The sequence below is a fragment of the Xiphophorus hellerii genome, chromosome 12 (genome assembly GCF_003331165.1).
Source record: "Xiphophorus hellerii strain 12219 chromosome 12, Xiphophorus_hellerii-4.1, whole genome shotgun sequence".
NCBI lineage: Eukaryota > Metazoa > Chordata > Actinopteri > Cyprinodontiformes > Poeciliidae > Xiphophorus > Xiphophorus hellerii.
This window is the reverse complement of record NC_045683.1, coordinates 23,105,591-23,124,374: the sequence shown is the minus strand read 5'-3', so window position 1 is coordinate 23,124,374 and position 18,784 is coordinate 23,105,591. Positions and strand designations below refer to the sequence as shown.

The 18,784-nt window shown below is 40.4% G+C and overlaps 1 protein-coding gene across 1 annotated transcript; it reads left to right on the top strand.

The window, feature by feature from the left end:
• Positions 1-466: 466 nt before the first annotated feature.
• On the top strand, positions 467-13,716 carry adra1aa (adrenoceptor alpha 1Aa). Its single transcript, XM_032577507.1, has 3 exons — positions 467-690; positions 2,912-4,377; positions 11,585-13,716. The coding sequence occupies exons 2-3, from the start codon at positions 3,477-3,479 to the stop codon at positions 12,124-12,126; spliced, it is 1,443 nt and encodes a 480-aa protein (XP_032433398.1). The 5' UTR covers positions 467-690; positions 2,912-3,476; the 3' UTR covers positions 12,127-13,716.
• Positions 13,717-18,784: the final 5,068 nt, after the last annotated feature.

Here is an 18,784-nt window from a genome sequence, read left to right as displayed (position 1 = left end):
GGTGTAACATTTACAGACTACTTGAACTACTTGAACTAAACCAATAAAGAATGTTTTAACAAAATAAAATAAAATTCATCTTTGAGGTGTAATCAAAACAATTGTAAATTAAAGTCGATAAAGTGCGCTTTAATCCACTTAAAAAGAAGTTGGCTTTAATTCAAAGTCTGACAGGGCCACCGATAATTATTTCAAATGTCAGAAGAAATAACTTTTTTGTTGTTGTTTATTCTTGCACTTTCACAGTTGTCAAGGTGAGTGACGACCGCTGGAAAAGTCGTGCGGGGTCGATAGTGACTGGTTGCGATGACGCACAGGGAGTGATGCTGAGCGGCGGTGAGGTGATGCGAGAATGGTTGGTTGGTGGTGGTGGAGGGGAGGAGGAGGGGAGTGGGGGCAGCACTGGCGGGAGGGAGAGGTAGATGGGTGGGTGGGGTGGGCGGTGGAATATGGAGAGAAAATAGCTCAAGAGGGCAGTGAGTGATTTTGTGCTCATCATCATCTGAAGAGAGTCGGAGCACCTGGGGCTGGCTCTGCAGATTATCCCCGGCAGATGTGAGCGCTCTCCGTCATGAGCGCACTTGGCTCTCCGCCCGCCGCCGCCTCCCTGCGCGACTCGGCAGCAGGAGCCGAGTCCAAACGCCGCTCAGCGCAGCAGCCGTCGGGATGCGGGAACAGACTCAAAGTTAGGTGAGTCTCCCAGATATGTTCATTTCAAATGTTTGTGAAGTATTTTTTGTTGTGCCTAATTTGCTTTCCTTTGTCCTGTCCTTAATGGTGCGTTTTTTTAAATTTGTCTGCACTGGCATTTCATTTATGAATCCTATTGTTTTAGAGGTTGAATTTACCTAAGCCAATTTGTATGTAGTTACCCATAAAAGTATGTAACGATATTATAATATATAATTGTATTAAACACTGGAAGAAATAATCTGAAGTTGTTGCGCTCGGTCATACAAAGGCAACCTTCGCCTTTTAAATCAGAGTTCATCCCTTTTAAAACCAGTCTCTAACAACACTAACTAACCTTTAAATTTAGAATGGATGTTAATGATAACAGTGAAGTTTTCATTGGGCGTAGAGCAGAAAGGTCTGTGAGTGAGCTATCCATTTGTCATTTCATTGCGCTGGAAATGAACTTTCTGTCAGGTACCGTCCGGCGCCAGGTCCTCCTCTTAGAGAGCTGGGATTTTCCTGCGCGCAGCGGTGAAGAGGTTGAGATTACAGCTGAGCCACGAACGCCTGTTTATCTCTGAGCAACTAAAATAAGTACAGACAGACAGCGCGGTCCAGCTGTCCACCGCCTCAACACGTTGTTGTGGATCTGACTGGAGAACTGCCAAAAACGGAGCTTATACCTGTTTGTTTTTTTTTACTATTCCCTTCGGATCAGGCTGTGTGACAGCTTCTCTTGTGGGGGCTGCCCTGCAGTATGTTTGCCCTTTCTCTCATCAACCCCCACTGTAGATGTGTGTTCTTCTGAATGTTAATGTATGAAGAAGTAATTATTTTAATATCAAATCATTTGAACAAAATAGTTTTCTGACAGATTGTGATTTTCTAATACAATGACCTTGTGTTATACCACAAGAGCCTTACATATTTTAAACTAAAGGGCCCTAATACTTCCAATGCTGCATAAAGATTTTGGTCTGATTGAGGAAACAGAAACTCATTTTGGGATTTATGCAACTCTCATATAAATCCCTTATGGGCATTGTTACAAGGTTTCTACTTTGACTTGTGTGGGTGATAGAAGCTTGAGGTGGTGTGTTTTGATGTCCATCCAATGGATTTTATTTATTTATTTTTTGCACATTGTGCCAGAAAAAGAGTTAACCTGCAAAAACATAGATAGATAGATAGATAGATAGATAGATAGATAGATAGATAGATAGATAGATAGATAGATAGATAGATAGATAGATAGATAGATAGATAGATAGATAGATAGATAGATAGATAGATAGATAAACTCAAAAATACCTTTTCAGTCTTCAACAAAGCAGATTAGCAAAATCCAAACAAGCAACAATACTTTATTTTACTTTACTTGTCTAATCTACATTCATTTAATCTGCACAAGCAGGATTAATTTTGTGTCCATCAACATGAGGAAGTTTTTGCCCATAACATGGAGCTACTATGCTGGTGCGGCATCATTTACTTTTAGCAAAGCAATGCTCTCCTCATTGAAAGCAAATCTGAGTCAAAGACCAATTCCTGGTTTGTGTGCACAAACTTGTCGAATAAAGCTGAGTCTGATTCTGAAAGAAGAGATCACCAGCTGATGCAAAGGGGGGTCTGTGTGCAAAAAAACCATAACATTTACCCAAGTAGCTGAAAATATATATCTTTTCTGATTAAAATGAACTCTTTTCATCCAGCAGCTTTCTCACGCTAGGAGTGTGTGACAACATCCTGGAGAGATGTGGCTTTGAAGTTTGATTATACAGTGCCTTGCAAACGAATTTCTGCCTTGCCTCCACAAAGATCAGAGAATTTTATTCTCATTTTATGTGATAGACCAACACAAAGTAATGAGCAATTGTGAAGAGCAGGAACAATGGCGATTTAAAAAAGAAAAAAAGAAAACATCATCTTTTCAATAGTGTGCTGTGTTCTGAAAATGTCAACATAGTTTTCCAAATTCCTGTACCTCATGTTTTTAGTTTACTTGATAAGCAAGAGGAGTCTGCGCTCACACAGCTCTCACACCAACTGTAGTTCAGACGCCGCTTCTCGCCCACAGACTACACAAGGCTGAGCATCAGCTATAAGGAAAAGAAAAAGGAAACTACAAACCTGAAACAATAGGCAAAATCGTGGATGTTTCCTTTAAATATATATTTTTGTGTGTGTGATGATTGTGCCAGCTCTCTTTACACCGTTCTTCTGTCTCTTGTCACAGGCGCAGGAGGCTGCCAGAGAATGCTGCAGCTCAATATGCCCCTGCATGCTATGGGAAGAGGCTGTCTGTTAAGTGCTGCTCACCTCCCACTCGGCCCAAAAAAGTGGCTTCTCGTTATTCCAGCTTTTAATACAAAAGACTTAAAATTTGGGTCCGGAGTGACATTTTTATCTTTGGCAAGAGGATGCAAGGTACACCCGTGTGTCTATCCCCTTTGTAGTGCTTTTCTGTCAGCGCTTTGTACCAGCTGTATGATATCAGAAATAACATCGCAAATGTTTTCAAGATGGATTACCTGATTTCAACAAAGTAGGCTTCATTTGCATATTTTATTCTTCTCTCTCAGTAATTCTTGAAGCATCCTGCTGCATTGCCGGCATAATGGCTCATTTGCAGGAGGCCTCATCATTCAAATTATGTTTTGACAAGACTGCCTTGATGTGATCATTACTCTGATGGCTTTCACGAGAATGCCATGAAGCCCTTTTTTTCTTCAGAGAACTAAAGTGAAGGTGCTGTGCTTTCCACGGACCCGTGTCCACCAAGCAGCAGCGTTTTGGAGCTGATGGGTCCTGTGCTGGACAACATGATGACCCCGGCTTCTCTGACCCAGAACTGCACGAACTGCAGCCACATTTTCTTCCCAGAGCTCAGGGTGGTGAAGACTGTGGCTCTAGGGATGATTCTCGGTGTGTTCATCCTGTTCGGAGTGGTTGGAAACATCCTGGTCATCCTCTCTGTGGTTTGCCATCGCCACCTTCGGACGGTCACGCATTATTTTATTGTTAACCTGGCAGTGGCAGACCTGCTGCTGAGCTCCACCGTGCTACCCTTTTCAGCCGTTTTTGAGATTTTGGATCGCTGGGTGTTCGGACGGGCTTTTTGTAACGTTTGGGCGGCTGTGGACGTGCTCTGCTGCACGGCCTCCATCATGAGCCTCTGCGTGATTTCCGTGGACCGCTACATCGGCGTCAGTTATCCTCTGCGCTACCCTTCCATCATGACAAAGCGCAGGGCTCTTTTGGCAGTGATGCTGCTGTGGGTGCTCTCCATAATCATATCCATCGGACCCTTGTTTGGTTGGAAGGAACCGGAGCCGGAGGACGAGTCCATCTGCAAGATCACAGAGGAGCCAGGATACGCGATCTTCTCAGCCGTCGGCTCCTTCTACCTCCCCCTGACCATCATTCTGGTCATGTACTGTCGAGTTTATGTCGTCGCTCACAGAGAGAGCCAGGGCCTCCGAGAGGGCCACAAGACGGAGAAGTCAGATTCGGAGCAGGTGATTCTCAGGATCCACCGTGGAAACACAACCGCACTGGAGGAGGAGTCCCTGCGCAGCCGCACGCATTTTGCCTTGAGGTTACTCAAGTTTTCACGTGAGAAGAAAGCTGCAAAGACTCTGGGTATTGTGGTTGGCTGCTTTGTGTTGTGCTGGCTGCCGTTCTTCCTGGTGTTACCGATTGGTGAGTATTTTCATCTTTACCTTGGACGTAATGTTGGTGAAGATTTCCACCATGTGGCTAAACATATCAACAGGATAAGATAGAAATAATACTGTTTAATCAGACCAGATTGTGCATTAGGTTTACTGTTTGGATGTAAAAGAAATCTATTTATATATATTATTCTGAAACTAAAAAAGATATACTCAGAAGTTGTAGCTTAAATAAACACCTACTTCTACTCCTGTTACAACCTCTTATCCACAATACTGTATTTGAAAGGCAGTCTATGCACGAAAAGCTGGATCTTTCTTAGCCGCTTGTGATAACATCACTTGATTTCAGCGTTGTTTTCGTCCTTGAGGATCTGCGTTTCAGTGAAATATTTTCAAGGTGGGATCTTGACTCTCAGCAACTCTCGATGGCCACTGATCCTTTGCGATAAAAGCTGTAATTAACTTGAGGATTAGCTTTGCCTTCCCTGAATTAGAGGAAAGCGCTAACAATGCCAGCTCAATGGTCTTCCAGTTTACGGTGGCAGGTTGAAATGTGTAACACAGTTCCTCACGTTTGTCATGCCTGTAGCCACAACGCAACCTATATGTGGTTCTCGTCCAATCACGCCTACAGTTACATCCGAGTCTACGCTTAGAGAACTATTCACCTTCTGGATTAATTAATTGGACAGATCCCACTCATTGATTTATTCTGCTGCCAGGGCTTTTAAGTGCTTCCTCGTTTAATGGTCAGAGCATTTTAATTGAATCACTCCTTTGTGGCTTCAGGCAGGAGTTCCAAGATTTCCGACAAGCATGTAGCTTTCAGAGCACAGCACACTTGTAAATGTAAGGCTAGACAACCTATAAATAGCCCGTATAAATCTTTCATATCTCTGACGTCCTCCTGTCCTTACTATCTGTAAACAAGCTCCAAGAATTTCAGACCGACATACATTTAAAACGCGGACCCTTGTCTGAGATGTCAAGCCAGCTCTCTGCTCCAGCTTGCACAGTCTTTGTGACTCACCTCGTTCAGTGCCACCCCTTCAGTGACAGATAAGACCATCACAATGGAACCTTACATGACAAGACTAGCTTGCATGGAATGGAAATAAATCTCCTGCTTTTCCATCCTCATGCGAGTGAGATGGAAATTTGAAGCCGGCCAATACGAACCTTGTTGTTCTTGTTGTTGTTCCATGGTCTCATGCTGGTAAGTATAGCTGGCCATTTGGTTGTGTACTTTCTGACTGGTAGGCGAGTATAAAAGCCCACGCTGAAAAATGCTCCGCGCTGACACTGGTGTCACTTCTCATGCCACATATGTCCGTCGACAATGATAGATTTAGCAATGACTCACCAAGCAGCGGTATTGTACTGACACAGAGCTGGACTGCCCATGATTGACCGACATTTATCTGTCACTAGACAGAAAAAAAAAAAAGGTTTGGGACTGTTGGATCACGGTTCAGATCCTAAAATAAACAAGTTGTTAGGCCTTGTTTATTTGAGGGCTGTCCTTCTCGACCCTTGACATTTCAGAAGTTCCTCTTCTGTGTTATTTCAAGGCGTAAAATAATGCTAAATAAAATAAGAGCTTTACTTACTGGCAAAACAAAAAAGAAGACATCATGTAATAATTTAGTAGCCTACATTTTGCTCTGTGTGTTTGCCCGCAGTCTTCTAGATTGCTTTTACAAGGTCTTCCTGGTTTCTCTGTTTACTAAATTTTGCCGTTAGCTCTGGCGGAGCTGCAGAGACTCATGTGGGAGAATTTGTTGACAGGCAACAATTAGACATGAATCCTACAAACATGCCTTTTGGGAAAGAGTGGCAAGAATAGAGCCTTTGTTGAAAGAAAGGTGGAAGAAATTATGCCTGCAAGACAATGGGGCATAGCAGGCATGTGGAAAAAGGTGTTGTGGTTGGCATAAAGTGTTACTGTCTTGCCAATGAGCTAATATTAGCATCAAAATACTTAGATTATTGAATATATTAATCAGGTAATATAATTTATTTAATAATCAATTAAGCAATCTGGTTACGAGTCTGATGTGGATTCTTGATCTTCTCAGGAAATAATCAGTGAATAGGCATTTAAAAAGACGTGGACCTTATCAATCATTCACTCGTATCTAACAAACCAAACCAACTCAAATTGAAGAACGAGCAATGAAGAACAAAAAGAAAGCTCAAATGGACGCCTTATTAGACTTTAGCAAAACCTTTTATGAAAAGATCTTCCTTTTCAGCCTTATCTGATCTAAGAAAGAAAGCGAACGAGCAGGTTTGAAGTTCTGTCCTTATCTAGTTACTTATCTATCAGCAGAATAGCGCAGAGTTCTCCATCCTCATCTCCATGGAAACGTCCCTTGCTTTCAGAATCTCAGGCTATCAGTCAGCAGACAGGATAGGAGTCCGTCTCTTCAGCTCTCTGCTTCTCACCGAAGCGTCTCGGCCCGCCGCCCCTTCGACAGGGCAGGGTTGCTTGGAGAAGTGAGAGAAGGTAACAGGTGACTTGTCCAATATGCCTGGGTGTTTGGGGCCCGGATTGGACCGGATCTCAATATGACAGCAGTTAGGTAATGGCTACTGGCTCGAGTCGTGAACGATTCCCCAGCTGATGGTAAGAGTCGTACAGAAGAGTGTCATTTCTCCCAGGAAAGCCCATAGAAAAAGAAGGATTCAGGAATGTGACAGGCAGAGAAACAGGTGATGCCGATGAAAACAAAACAAGGAATTTCAACAGTGAATGGAGTGCATGGCAGCTTGTCTTGATGAGAGAGGAGCTGCACACATTTCAATAGTTCTGGTACTATTATTATTATTATTATTATTATTATTATTATTTTATTATTATTGTTGTTATTGTTGTTGTTTGGCTTCCAATGTCCTTCCAACCCTCCTAGGCTTCCTGCCATGTCCTGCACTCGAGTTGAATCCATATCAGGAAGCAGCTGGTATGATGTGTTGGTGCGGATGTTAAAGCCTCGAGGGACAAATCCTCAACTAAACTTTTTCAAGGACATTGATGTTTTCACATCAATGTAAAAGCCCAGTAAAAGCCCCCAAGGTTGTCATAGTTGTCAAAACACTTTAGAACACCTTAGATGAGCTTTATTGTTGTACTAATATCATTTAAATTCTTTCTAATCAGGAAATTGGTGCCCTTCTTTATCAATTCAACACGTTGGCTTCTAAAATTCGAGCCTGGCAGGTGCTACACAAAGATGTACAAATATTTTTGTGACCGATTTGATGGGAATGTGGAGCTTGAGAATGACACAAAGGTTCACCTTTCAGTCGGACCGCAGCCCTAAACATACAGCCAGAGCTGCAATGCAATGGCTTAGATCAAATTACTTCCATGTGTTCAGAAATCCAAAATACCACCTAAATGAAAGATTAGAATCTGAAAAAGTTGAGAATTTTTGTTTTCAAATCCATTTTTGAACAGAACAATAGGTTATAAATTGGATTTCTAGATGAAAAACGCTAGAAGAACGCTAACTCAACCGAGCAACAATTACAACGAAAGACGACACTCTGTAAGGTATTGACACACGGGTGCGAATACCAATACACACTGCATTTTTTTTTTCACTTATTTATTTGTGAGAAAACAGAAAACCGCAACTTATTTCCCTTCAACTTCATTATTACTTTTGGATCGAACTGTGTTTCACTGAGCCAAATGATGGAAAGGTGGCTAATTCACACATTGCTTCTTTGCTGACGGCTCCGGATTTTATGACTCATGACTCGTGACAGATTCTATATCAGATAAACCCCTCAAGTCATCATCTTGATACCCTCAAGACAGATATCTGCACTAACTGCCCACCTGAGGATAGCATCAATCACCGCGGCCCTCCACTAAAATCCCAGCCCATGTATTGCTCATCTTTCTGTCTTGATGAAATTCACCAACATGCAATAAAACTGATTGCCTGGGTTCAGACCTTTAAATCCGACCTTTGGATCTGTCCAGTCCAAAGACTTGACTGATTTGTCTGGCACAGTGAGATGAAACAATTGCTTTGTGTGTAAAAAAAACAAAAAGAAGAGCCCCATCTGAACCAGTGACCCAGAGGCTAAAGTACACAAACTGATGGATAAATGGAGGAAAATACTGATTTGGTTTTATTATTTTTCCTGTGTATTTTCTGAAACGGCTGCAAAAAAATGATATACTGTGGCCTGACTACACATCAGCTTAAATAAATCCAGTGACGATGTGGGCTTTTGGTGATGGGTTTTGGAAAGGCTATTGTAATTCCCCCATGGAAATCAGTTAGAGATGGAGGAAACTAAAACATTCTGCCCGATATTAAGAACAACAAAAAGCCAGCTGTCCAAAAAGTAAAGGAAATTATATGACGGCATTTCTAAAGTCAGACAATAGGAAAAGAAGATTAGACGGTTTCCTCCATTTATTCTTTGTTAAGTTAAGAGGTTTTGAAAATTAGTCGTATCCCTGTCAGTTGTAGATGTTCTGTAAGATGATTTTCACTCAGTCCAGAAGTTTGGTTCCCAAAGAAAATTCAAGATGACGCAAGAATTTTTTTTTTAATTGTATGTATAATTTATTCAAAAACAGTTACAAAATTATTTAGATTCTTCTCCATATTCAAAGGGGGAAAAAAAAATCTTATTAGGATTACAGAAATCAAACCATTGTGATAATTGCGGAGCAGCCTTTGTGCATTTTTTTCTGCTGGTATTTTGAGGATTTTTCTTTGGTGATGAGCTCCTCATCTTCTAGGTTGGAAGGCCTCCCTGCCAACACCCTAATGATGGCTTTCTCATTCACACGCAGTGCTGCTACTATTAAATAGGTTTCACTAATAATAATTATTATTGTGTTTACATTATAAGCTGTGTTAGTATCTTCTACAAAGTTTGTATTACTAGAACTGCAGCATCTACTGTATGAGTGAATTCTGAGCAATATTGATCATTTTCTTAACCGTGACATGCAAAAAATAGAAAATCGTTCCAGATTCAGCATGTTACTGTAACCTCAAAAACACAAAACAGAACAACTTTACTGATTTTCTTTCAACATCTGTCAACCGTCCAAAACCTTGTTATTTACATCTATGACAGTGTAATGTCTGCGACCCTACAGTAGATAAAAATTTGGCTTATGCTGCTTTAAAAAAAAAAAAAAAAAAAAAAAAAAAAAATAATAATAATAATAATAATAATGGACTAGGTCTTTATGTTTGTACTGCATTTTGTATAACCTTTTTTTTCTTTTTTGGTGTGCAACAATTCCCTGCTCCTTTGTATTATTATATCTTTCAAAGAGTTCATGTTTTGGTGGCTGCATGATTAAAATCTCAATAGCTACAACAAACAACCCGTGGCAAAACAAACCGGTGTTACACAACAGCCTCTGCCGAAGCATGTCGTCTGTTTGAAGGTTTCAAAAACACAAAATTACAGAGACACAATACGTTTATCTAACAGCTGTAACACCCCTCTGTTTTTGCAAAACAAAAAACAAAAAGAGAGAAAAGGATCTATCAGTAAATACCAACAATGATCGAATTGTCCTCTGCTAAAGCCGTGTATAGAGATAGAAAATCATTTGCTCGCAGACTATCCTCTTTTCAGATATTCATTCATGATTACATCACCGTCTTATATTTACAGAGCTCAGATTTTTTTTTTTTTCTACCAGTAACAGCTTGCAATAAAGCATTTCACTGAAGGCTTTTACCATTCCAGCTGAGAGAACGGATATCAGCCTGAGAGGTGTAGTGCAAGCAGACAGGGCTTTAAATTATTTTAATGCTTCATTGTCTCCCACTGAATACGTGGCAAGTCACCTTACATATAAAAAGACAAGTAGAGCTGCATATAATACCCCCCTTTAAGCCGTTACCTATGCTTCTTCATTAAGGATCCCACTCATATTCGTGAGTGCTTCCTCTAATCAAGAGAAGCACAGTCTATTACTGCAAATCTATTAAAACACCACATCTGAGGCTGAGTCATGAGGTTATATTTAGAGAAAATTTTATGAAATAAAAATAACATGTCGTTAACTTTAATATTAAAAAGGAAATGACTTATCGCTGTGGCTGCAGTTCACGTGTTGCTTTATGGAAATGTGTCTGCGGAGAGGCACTGGCAATGGAAACTGGAGGTTTTAATTTAAATCCAAATCACCTCAAGTGAGCTCGCAGCATGGCCAGGGCTAATACTGGTTAGTTTACCACTTTGCCTGTACAAGCACCTGCTCTCAAATTATAAATCAAACTAGTTTGGGGGATTTGTTGAGCTTTCCTTTATGAAAGTTTTATTTAATTTCTATTTAGTTTTTATTTATTAGACTGCTGGTTGGCATAACTTTTGTTTGTATAAAAGTTTTTTTTTTTGTTGTTGTTTTTTTTAAATTAAGACACAATTGCACAGTTTTCCCTCTCTGTATCAATGAATACATCCACATATAATAAGATTCTGCATGGTAGAGATGTTTCTAAAGTTTTCTAAAACGACGGCAACAAAAATAACTACAGCACATCTTATTAACCGATTTACAAGACAAATTATAGTTCACCAACTTTCTTTAAAATGTATTTTAAGAGCAAAACATCTTTAAACAGCCTCTCTCTTGTTATTAATCATTTATGAGCGTAGACTCTCTTACAGTCGCTTACGGTGACTGTAAGAGAGGGAAAAGAGCATTCAGCGTTGCACAGCTTCATTGTTAAAATAGGATTTCACCAATATTTTAAAATGAAGGCATCTTGATTACATGGTTAAGATTTTTAATCTGTCATTAACATCTTATATTAGAGATAAATGTGATTAGCACATTGAGTGCTGTTAGTGGGTCTGTGCCCTGTGGAGTAAATACATCCCAGCATTAACTCTGTGAGTTCCATTATATTGCCAACATTTAAAGTCAAGAGTATACCTTGTTAACTTGTTCTATTCAAACTGGAAGACCATTACTTTAAATTTATACCCCCTTGAGGCCCACGGCATTCACTGCAGTTGTTCTTTCAAACAATGGCTGTTGCTCCGTTTTACAGAAAAGAACCTGCAGAGAAAGTGCCTTCCTAAGCAGACAACCCCAAAATTAAAACCTTGACCTTACACTGCAAGTAAATTTAGCACGGAAAGTGTCGGCATCATCTCTGCTACTGCTTGTTTGTCTGTAGATCTTTGTTGCTTCTTTCTTCTGAGCTCCTCTGTGTCACCTGTCGCTGCAGGCTCCATATTCCCCGCATACAGACCTTCAGACACGGTCTTCAAGATCACCTTCTGGCTCGGCTACTTCAACAGCTGCATCAACCCCATCATCTACCCGTGCTCCAACCAGGAGTTCAAAAAGGCTTTTCAGAGTTTACTCGGAGTTCACTGTCTGAGGATGACTCCCAGACCACACCACCACCATCTGAGCACAAGTCAAAGTCAAACCCAAGGTCACAGCCAGGGCCTCACTCTGAGCCTCGACAGCAGGGGGGCTCCCTGCAGACTCAGCCCCTCCTCGTCGGTGGCCCTTTCCAGGACTCCTTCCTCCAGGGACAGCAGGGAATGGAAAGTCTTTTCCGTGGGCCCCATCAGCGGCGGGGAGGGGCCGGCCGATACGAGCAGAGCCAAGGTGGCGAAGCTGTGCAACAAGAGCCTCCGCCGCAACTGCTGCTGCGTCCTCAGTCCTGAGACTCCCCCACAAGAAGCCGCTGTTGTTGGAGACCTTCCAACGATTAAAATCCACCAACTTTCTCTGTCGGATAAAGGAGAGCCTGTGTAGCCTGCTGTTGTAAGATGCACTTTTCTGGACTCTTATTTAAAGTCCAAGATGAGAGACTATGTTTTATTTTAATACTGTTGCTGCTTTGAAGCTGAAATTTACCTCAACTTTAAAATTGTTCCTTTAATTCATTTTCTACTCTTGGGTTTGACTTGGCTAAGAAGGCAACAAGAAGAAGGTTTTTTTTTTTTTGTCCAACATGTCAATGAAAATGATCTAAAATCCCTTTGGTGAGGTGGACCAGCAAATCAAAGCATTCCAAGATGTTTAAATACACATTGGGTATAAAATGTATGCAGATCCTGCTAAAATGACAGATTTTCTGATGTAAAAAAGAGAGCAAGAGCAATAATTTCAGGACATTTTCGACCTTTAATGTGACCTATGACCTGTACAGCTGATCTAAAAGACAAACTGAAATATTTCAAAGGGGGAAAAATAATCTAAACAATTGATGTGCACACTCTCTAATTGTATTATGTTTTTGTCTTCCGAATTGTCCCCTACATTCAAACTGATGCTGACCGGGAGTCACAAGCTGCTCATTTAAAGTGCCAAACCCGACAAAGTTGACTTGTACTAGAAGATATTTCCTCACCTTTCTTTAGTTGCAACTCACAGCAAAAATCAAAGTCTGCCAAGAGCTTCCCAAGCGTCAGAAAAATCAGATTGCCAAAAAGGTATCAGTCAGGAGAGAACTGCAAGGCACTAAATATACCACAAAACACGGTGAAGCCAGTCATCAAGTGGATAAATTGAAGTGTAAGTGTATTACTAAAAACTAGATGCCCTTCCAAAATAAATAAAATGATATGGAGACAAGTGGTCGGGAAGGAAGCAACATTAACTGCAAGAAATGCTCTTATATCAGGGTTGTGTTGTAATGTGGCAAGAAGGCAGCATTTTCTTTCAAAGATGAATTTGTATTGTATTGTTGCTAAATTTTGTAAAAATACATTTAATGTCCTCTAAAAGCGTGAGGATATATGCATTGGCACCAGATTAAGATAACTTTTTGTTCATAGTTCCGGCAAAAAAAACAACAACAAACAAAACAAAAACAGAACATCATTAATAGAATACAATATTCATAAGCCATCAGCAATACTACACGTTAATGTTTGTACAAACTCTTTGGACTTATATTACAAAGCTGAAGAGGAATAAGAACATCATCATTCGACACAGAAATGCTTAAATAGTAAAAGGTGCTTAAACAAAGTATTGGTTTCATTCGGCACCACATATTCAGCTGTACAAGAAGAATTTCAGAAATGATTTATCTCATGTCTTTACAGAAACAGAAATCTGACATTTTAACAGCAGTGTGTGGACTTTTTGTACGCGCTCTGTTTTCCATTAAAGGAGAGAGGTTTAAATGTGTAAACGTGTAAATATGAAGGTTTCATCTGCTGCATGGTTTCAAATGACATATTTGGAAAAAAAACAAAAGACGCTGGTGCTCCTGATGTTTCCAAAGTTTTCCTGAAGCTGCTCATCTTGTGAAAATGTTTGCGTCCACAGTACAAACCGAGGAACCTCACATGCTTCCGTGTCACAATAAATTCCTACGACATGTTTCCCACGGGAGGAGGATTTCTGAGGACGTTATTGAGCTCCTGTTGCTTGTTTCTCTGCTTTGTTTCTTCTTGTGGGTTAATTTACTACACAGATTTGTCTTTTTACTTTTTCCACCGCATTCCCACAGTGTGATGAATCTTGTGAGCGGGGCCAGATGGAGCCCTTAATGCACTGCTCTGGAATTTTAACTGACCTTGTGGTTTGCTGGCCTCAATCCTGACCAACCTCAAGCCTCTTAAAAAAAATCTGCCAGATTTAGAGATGTCAGGATAAACTCTCACACAGTCTCAGACATTCTTCTCTCAGGCCGCGCTCCCCTTTTCTATCGCTGTCAGTTCTGATAAGAGTCGACGGATTGCGATTCTGGCCCTGGGTGGGCCCCTCTTTCTCTTTCCCTATAAATCAAGTTCAAATCAGAGATTTACATACAAAGACAATTTGTTTCCTCACTGTCTGACATCAACTCAGACTCTCCCTGCTTTAGGTCAGCTAGGATCTCCACAATATTTTTATTTTGTTTAAATGCCAGAATAATAGCAGATTTCTGTAGAGAAATGTTTCTTTCTTCCTTTAACTCCAGAGCTTAACGTGTGTTTTATCAGTATCTGTGTGACTCCTGCAGCAGAAACACCCAAACCGCGTCATGCTCTCTCACCTCTGCACTTTAAAGCTGAGGTGATGTTTTTCAGGATCGCAAACATCAAACTGTTGTCCCGCCAAAATGTAGCAACGATATTAACGGCCAAAGTCTTGAATTTTATTTTTAATTAGAGAACGGAACATGTCTTGATAATTAAGGTCTTTGTCTTAGTGGTCATGTGTGAACTATAATGTTGATTTTTAGGTTGCTTTTGGAGTAATGGCTTCCTGCTCTCTGAGAAAATCCTTTATTCGATTATTCGCTGAAAGTCCTTTATTCGATTTTGCGGTACCTTGCCCTGAATCTATAGGCACAATGGAGCAACGTTGTCTCTGCTCACATTCATACGTTGCCAGTGCTTTCTCCGATCCGTCGCTTATCTGTCGCTCATGCTGAGCCCATTGTTGAAGCAGATGTGATATATTTATATGACACTAAAATAAAGAAAAACTACACCAGTGGAATTCTACGCAATTCCACGTTTTGTAATTATGTGAAGAAAACGGAAGCTTTCAGCATCTTCCATTAGATTAGAACGGTTTCTTTTTCATTCTTTATCTTGTCCGTTAGTAATTCTCGGTGCAACACCACAGACGAAAGAGGGGACATATGACTCTAAAGGTCCGGTTTGTTTGAGAAAGTGTATTGTGAATGTTGCGACTTGAACCGAGTCCCCACCGTAACGGCTCTATCAGATGACGAGGTGTGAAAACAAACCTGAGCGCTTATATTTCCCAGACAGCATAATTCTAGTGTATGCAAACGTCTGAATTTAAAGTACTGAAAAAAAAACACACACATTTGCTCATTTAGTTGATACAAGTAATTGTGAACCTAACTTATGTAAAAACAAAAGATGTTTAATGTGATCTAGCGTTTGAAGTTTTCACACTTGATCTTAAAAAAAGTTAGATAAGTTAAGGAAATAAATAATCTAACTTTATCTGCTATCTCAACAGAGTAAAACTTGAATTAATCTCCATTTTTACTTAATAAAATAAAAATAATAATAATAATAATAATTTTTTGCATCCTTTTACATCCCGGAAACGACGGCGCCGCCCTGGGCGGTGAGCCTCATTGCCGCGCCCTTATTTCAAACCGTCCACACACTGAAGCGCCGCCTTTTTTCCCCCCCGTGGCCTTCAGGCTTAGTGAAGAATAAAGGTGTGAAACTGAGAGTGTTTAAGTGCGATTCCGGGACTGCAAAGTGCCTCTGTTTACGCAGAAGCATCTAAAGGGCAGGAGGACAACCATTGCCAGCTGTATCGATTTATTTCCTCCTGGCTACTCCCCGCTCCCTGCAAGACGCGCTCCTTCTTGTCCGCGTGTAGGCGGAAAGACATGCAGTCGGCATCGTTAAGCCCGTCTCCCCTCACCTCTCTCTCTCTCTCTGTGTGTGTGTGTGGGGGGGGGGGGGGGGGGGGGGTGTGCGCGTGTGTGTGTGGGTGTGGGTGTGTGTGTGTGTGTGTGTGTGTGAGAGAGAGACTCTCTCTCCGTGTTAAGTTCATTCGCAGTAGAGTCGACAGTTTCCCCCACAGAGGAAGGAGTGGACACAGCAGCGAGAGTGCCTGCGAGTGCCCGTGTTGCCATTGATTGACATGGCTGTGAACCTGTAAATTACCCCCCCCAGCTCTGCGCGGACGCCATTAGGAGGGAAGCAACTGGCCGGGGCAATAAATTACAGCTGCCGCCACAGGTGACCCTAATTCACCCCCCTCACGTTATTATGGCTCCTTATGGAAAGTGGTGTGATTATGAACCCAGTCCTCCTCAGCCAACAAATACCTGTGTGCAGCGCGCTTCATAAAAAAAAATATCCATAATCTTCCGGACGTAATGGATGTAATGAACACCGTAGTTACATCCGCAGAGGTACAGAGCATCTTTTTTTTTTGCTTCATCAGCACCTGCATTGCCTTATTCTCCCCATAGTTTTATTTGTCCAATTGGATTAAATTACAGAGCTTCTAATCGGTGATTCTAACGGGGATGTTTTTAATACTTACAGTCTATTAACGTGGAAAACTCTGCGTGTCGTGGCAGGATCAATTATGGGAGGGAGCGCGCGGTCTTTTAATAGCAGCCTCTGCGCTTCACTGGATTGAAAGCATAGCAGCAAGTGCTGCCGGTGACTCATGTTCTCCCAAGAGGTTTTAGCCTGGTTAAAAAAAGATGTATCCTCCTGGTGTTTTCACCTTTTTTTTTTTCATACCCCTTTGAGTTTTAAAGTGAGTTAATTTTGATGTTATTATAATAGGAGTCTCCACGTCTTGGGTTTCATCCGTATGCGCTCGTCGTCTCCAGTCCTGTAAAATTGTTCAGCAGCCAAGAGGGGCGACACTTTATCTAACCATAAAACTTTGCTGTTCTCAACCTTCTGGTCGCTTTACTGAAACTGTCCCCCTCACCCCACGGTGGACGCAAGCAAATAAGAAGAAGCAAGATTATTTCTAAAAAAAAAAAAAGAAAAGAAAAAATGAGGGAATGCGTTTAGACTCAGCTTTACTACTCTGAGAAAGTCTCTGTGCCTCCACCTAGTGTCCTGCACTGAAACCCCTCCGTAGATAAAAAATAAGTTAAAATAACTTTTCTTCTTACTGGTTCGCAATATATCAAAAAAGTGTTTTATGCCAAAATTTTAGATGTACTTTCTTCATTCATTATAAATTTTAACAATAAATTTATTCACTTTCCTTTGCATTTTTATTTTATTTTATTTTATGCATGCTTTTTTATATATGGAAAATTTACTTTCTTCCATATTATTGCACTTATACACAAAATTAGATGTTATACGTTTGCTTTTATTTATTAATTTTCATTTGTCGGGGGCTGCATGGTGCACAAGAAGCTCCCCACTGTGTGAAGTTTACATGTTCTTTCCGAATAGAATAGAATAGAATAGAATAGAATAGAATAGAATAGAATAGAATAGGGTTAGTGTTGTCTTCTACTGTGTCGGGAAAGTCCCAGTGTACCAGCAACAAAGTGACAGTCAAATAAGCACCTAGATTAAAAGCACTAATCAGCATCATTAGCAGCATCAGAACTAATAACTTTATAAAAGCTCAACAGGCAATTAAGCAAGTCTCCCTCTACTCTGGGAGCTGCTCTGCAGCCTCTGATCGCTCAAAGGAGGAACCTTCATTAAAAAGAAGAAGAAGATGATGAAGGACATAATAGACTTCTTTGAGAATCCCTTTCACAAGACTGATTCAATAAGTCTTCACTCAAAAGTGTCTCAAGAAGTCATGTACAGTGACTCCTGTGGGTTTCTCTCTTCATCACTTATTGACCACTGATGATAGGCACCAGGTATGGATGAATAGATTTGTTGGCAGATTAACTAATCTATGAACGCTGTTCTGTGCTCCCTTATTAATTTGAGCCGTTTTAGTTCATCAGTCTGTGTCTCGCTGTTGGCATGAAGAGAGACTCATTTCAGTGATTTATCTTTAAAATTGAAGTCTGGGAATTCAGCATTTTAGACCCAGGTGCGATTCCCATTAATCAATCCTAATTCCTTGGATTTCCACCAAGAGAATATTTTAATAATAAAATAAGGAGAAATATTGGCATGCTGGGTGAAATTAATTAAAATAATTACTCATGGTCCGGAAAACAACCCGCATGAGCTTCGTCCTAAAGAGCCCTGGAAAAAAAAAGTTCTGCCTCCGTTATATGAGATGTATATAAAAGTTTGATTTTAAACTTTGGAGACATTAAATATACTGAAAAAATGCTTCTGGGTGGAGCTTTTCCTAGGAAGTTTGACTTGGGCATATCAAAACGTTCATGTAAAGAAATGCAGTACATAGCTGTCAGATGATACTGATTATTCTTATCAAACTTCTGTCTTTGTTGTTTGAATGGTAGACTTATTAAAACTGGCCCGTTTTAATAAGTTTAAAAGGTCTTTTTCAAGTTCTGAGTTTTTCTTAGATCACACTACTCTGTGCTGTACTTTAGAAATGAGAAAACCTGTTTTTAAAGCCATAAGTTAATACTAAGCCCGTTGAAACTGATTAGCACATAGCAGCAGAAATGCTTTCTAAATACTGGCAGATTTTAACAGGTTTCTTGGCTTTCTTTGTGCACACACTTTTTCTTATTTTTAATTACTTGTGCCACTCTTTAATACACATGATCTCATTTTCTTAAATGTGTGGATTACTTAACTTATGAGCGTCTGATATGAGTATCAACAGAAATATGATTACAAAGAAAAAGATAAAAGCTGACATATTTAACACTGACGTATGTTTTTAAAGGGACAGTAGACTGCAGTATATAGTTAGCACAATGACATGACAGTTGCTAAATGTTATTGTTTGTTTTAAATACGCAATTGTAACTTCCTTTTACATCGTTAATAAGCTACAGGGAAATGTCATTAGATTCTACAACGCTAGTTACTCAAAAAAAAAGAAAAAG

Coding starts and splice junctions, on each gene's coding strand:
- adra1aa (XM_032577507.1), top strand. CDS start 3,477: ATGGGTCCTGTGCTGGACAACATGATGACCCCGGCTTCTCTGACCCAG. Junction 4,378..11,584: donor CTTCCTGGTGTTACCGATTG/GTGAGTATTTTC, acceptor CTGTCGCTGCAG/GCTCCATATTCCCCGCATAC.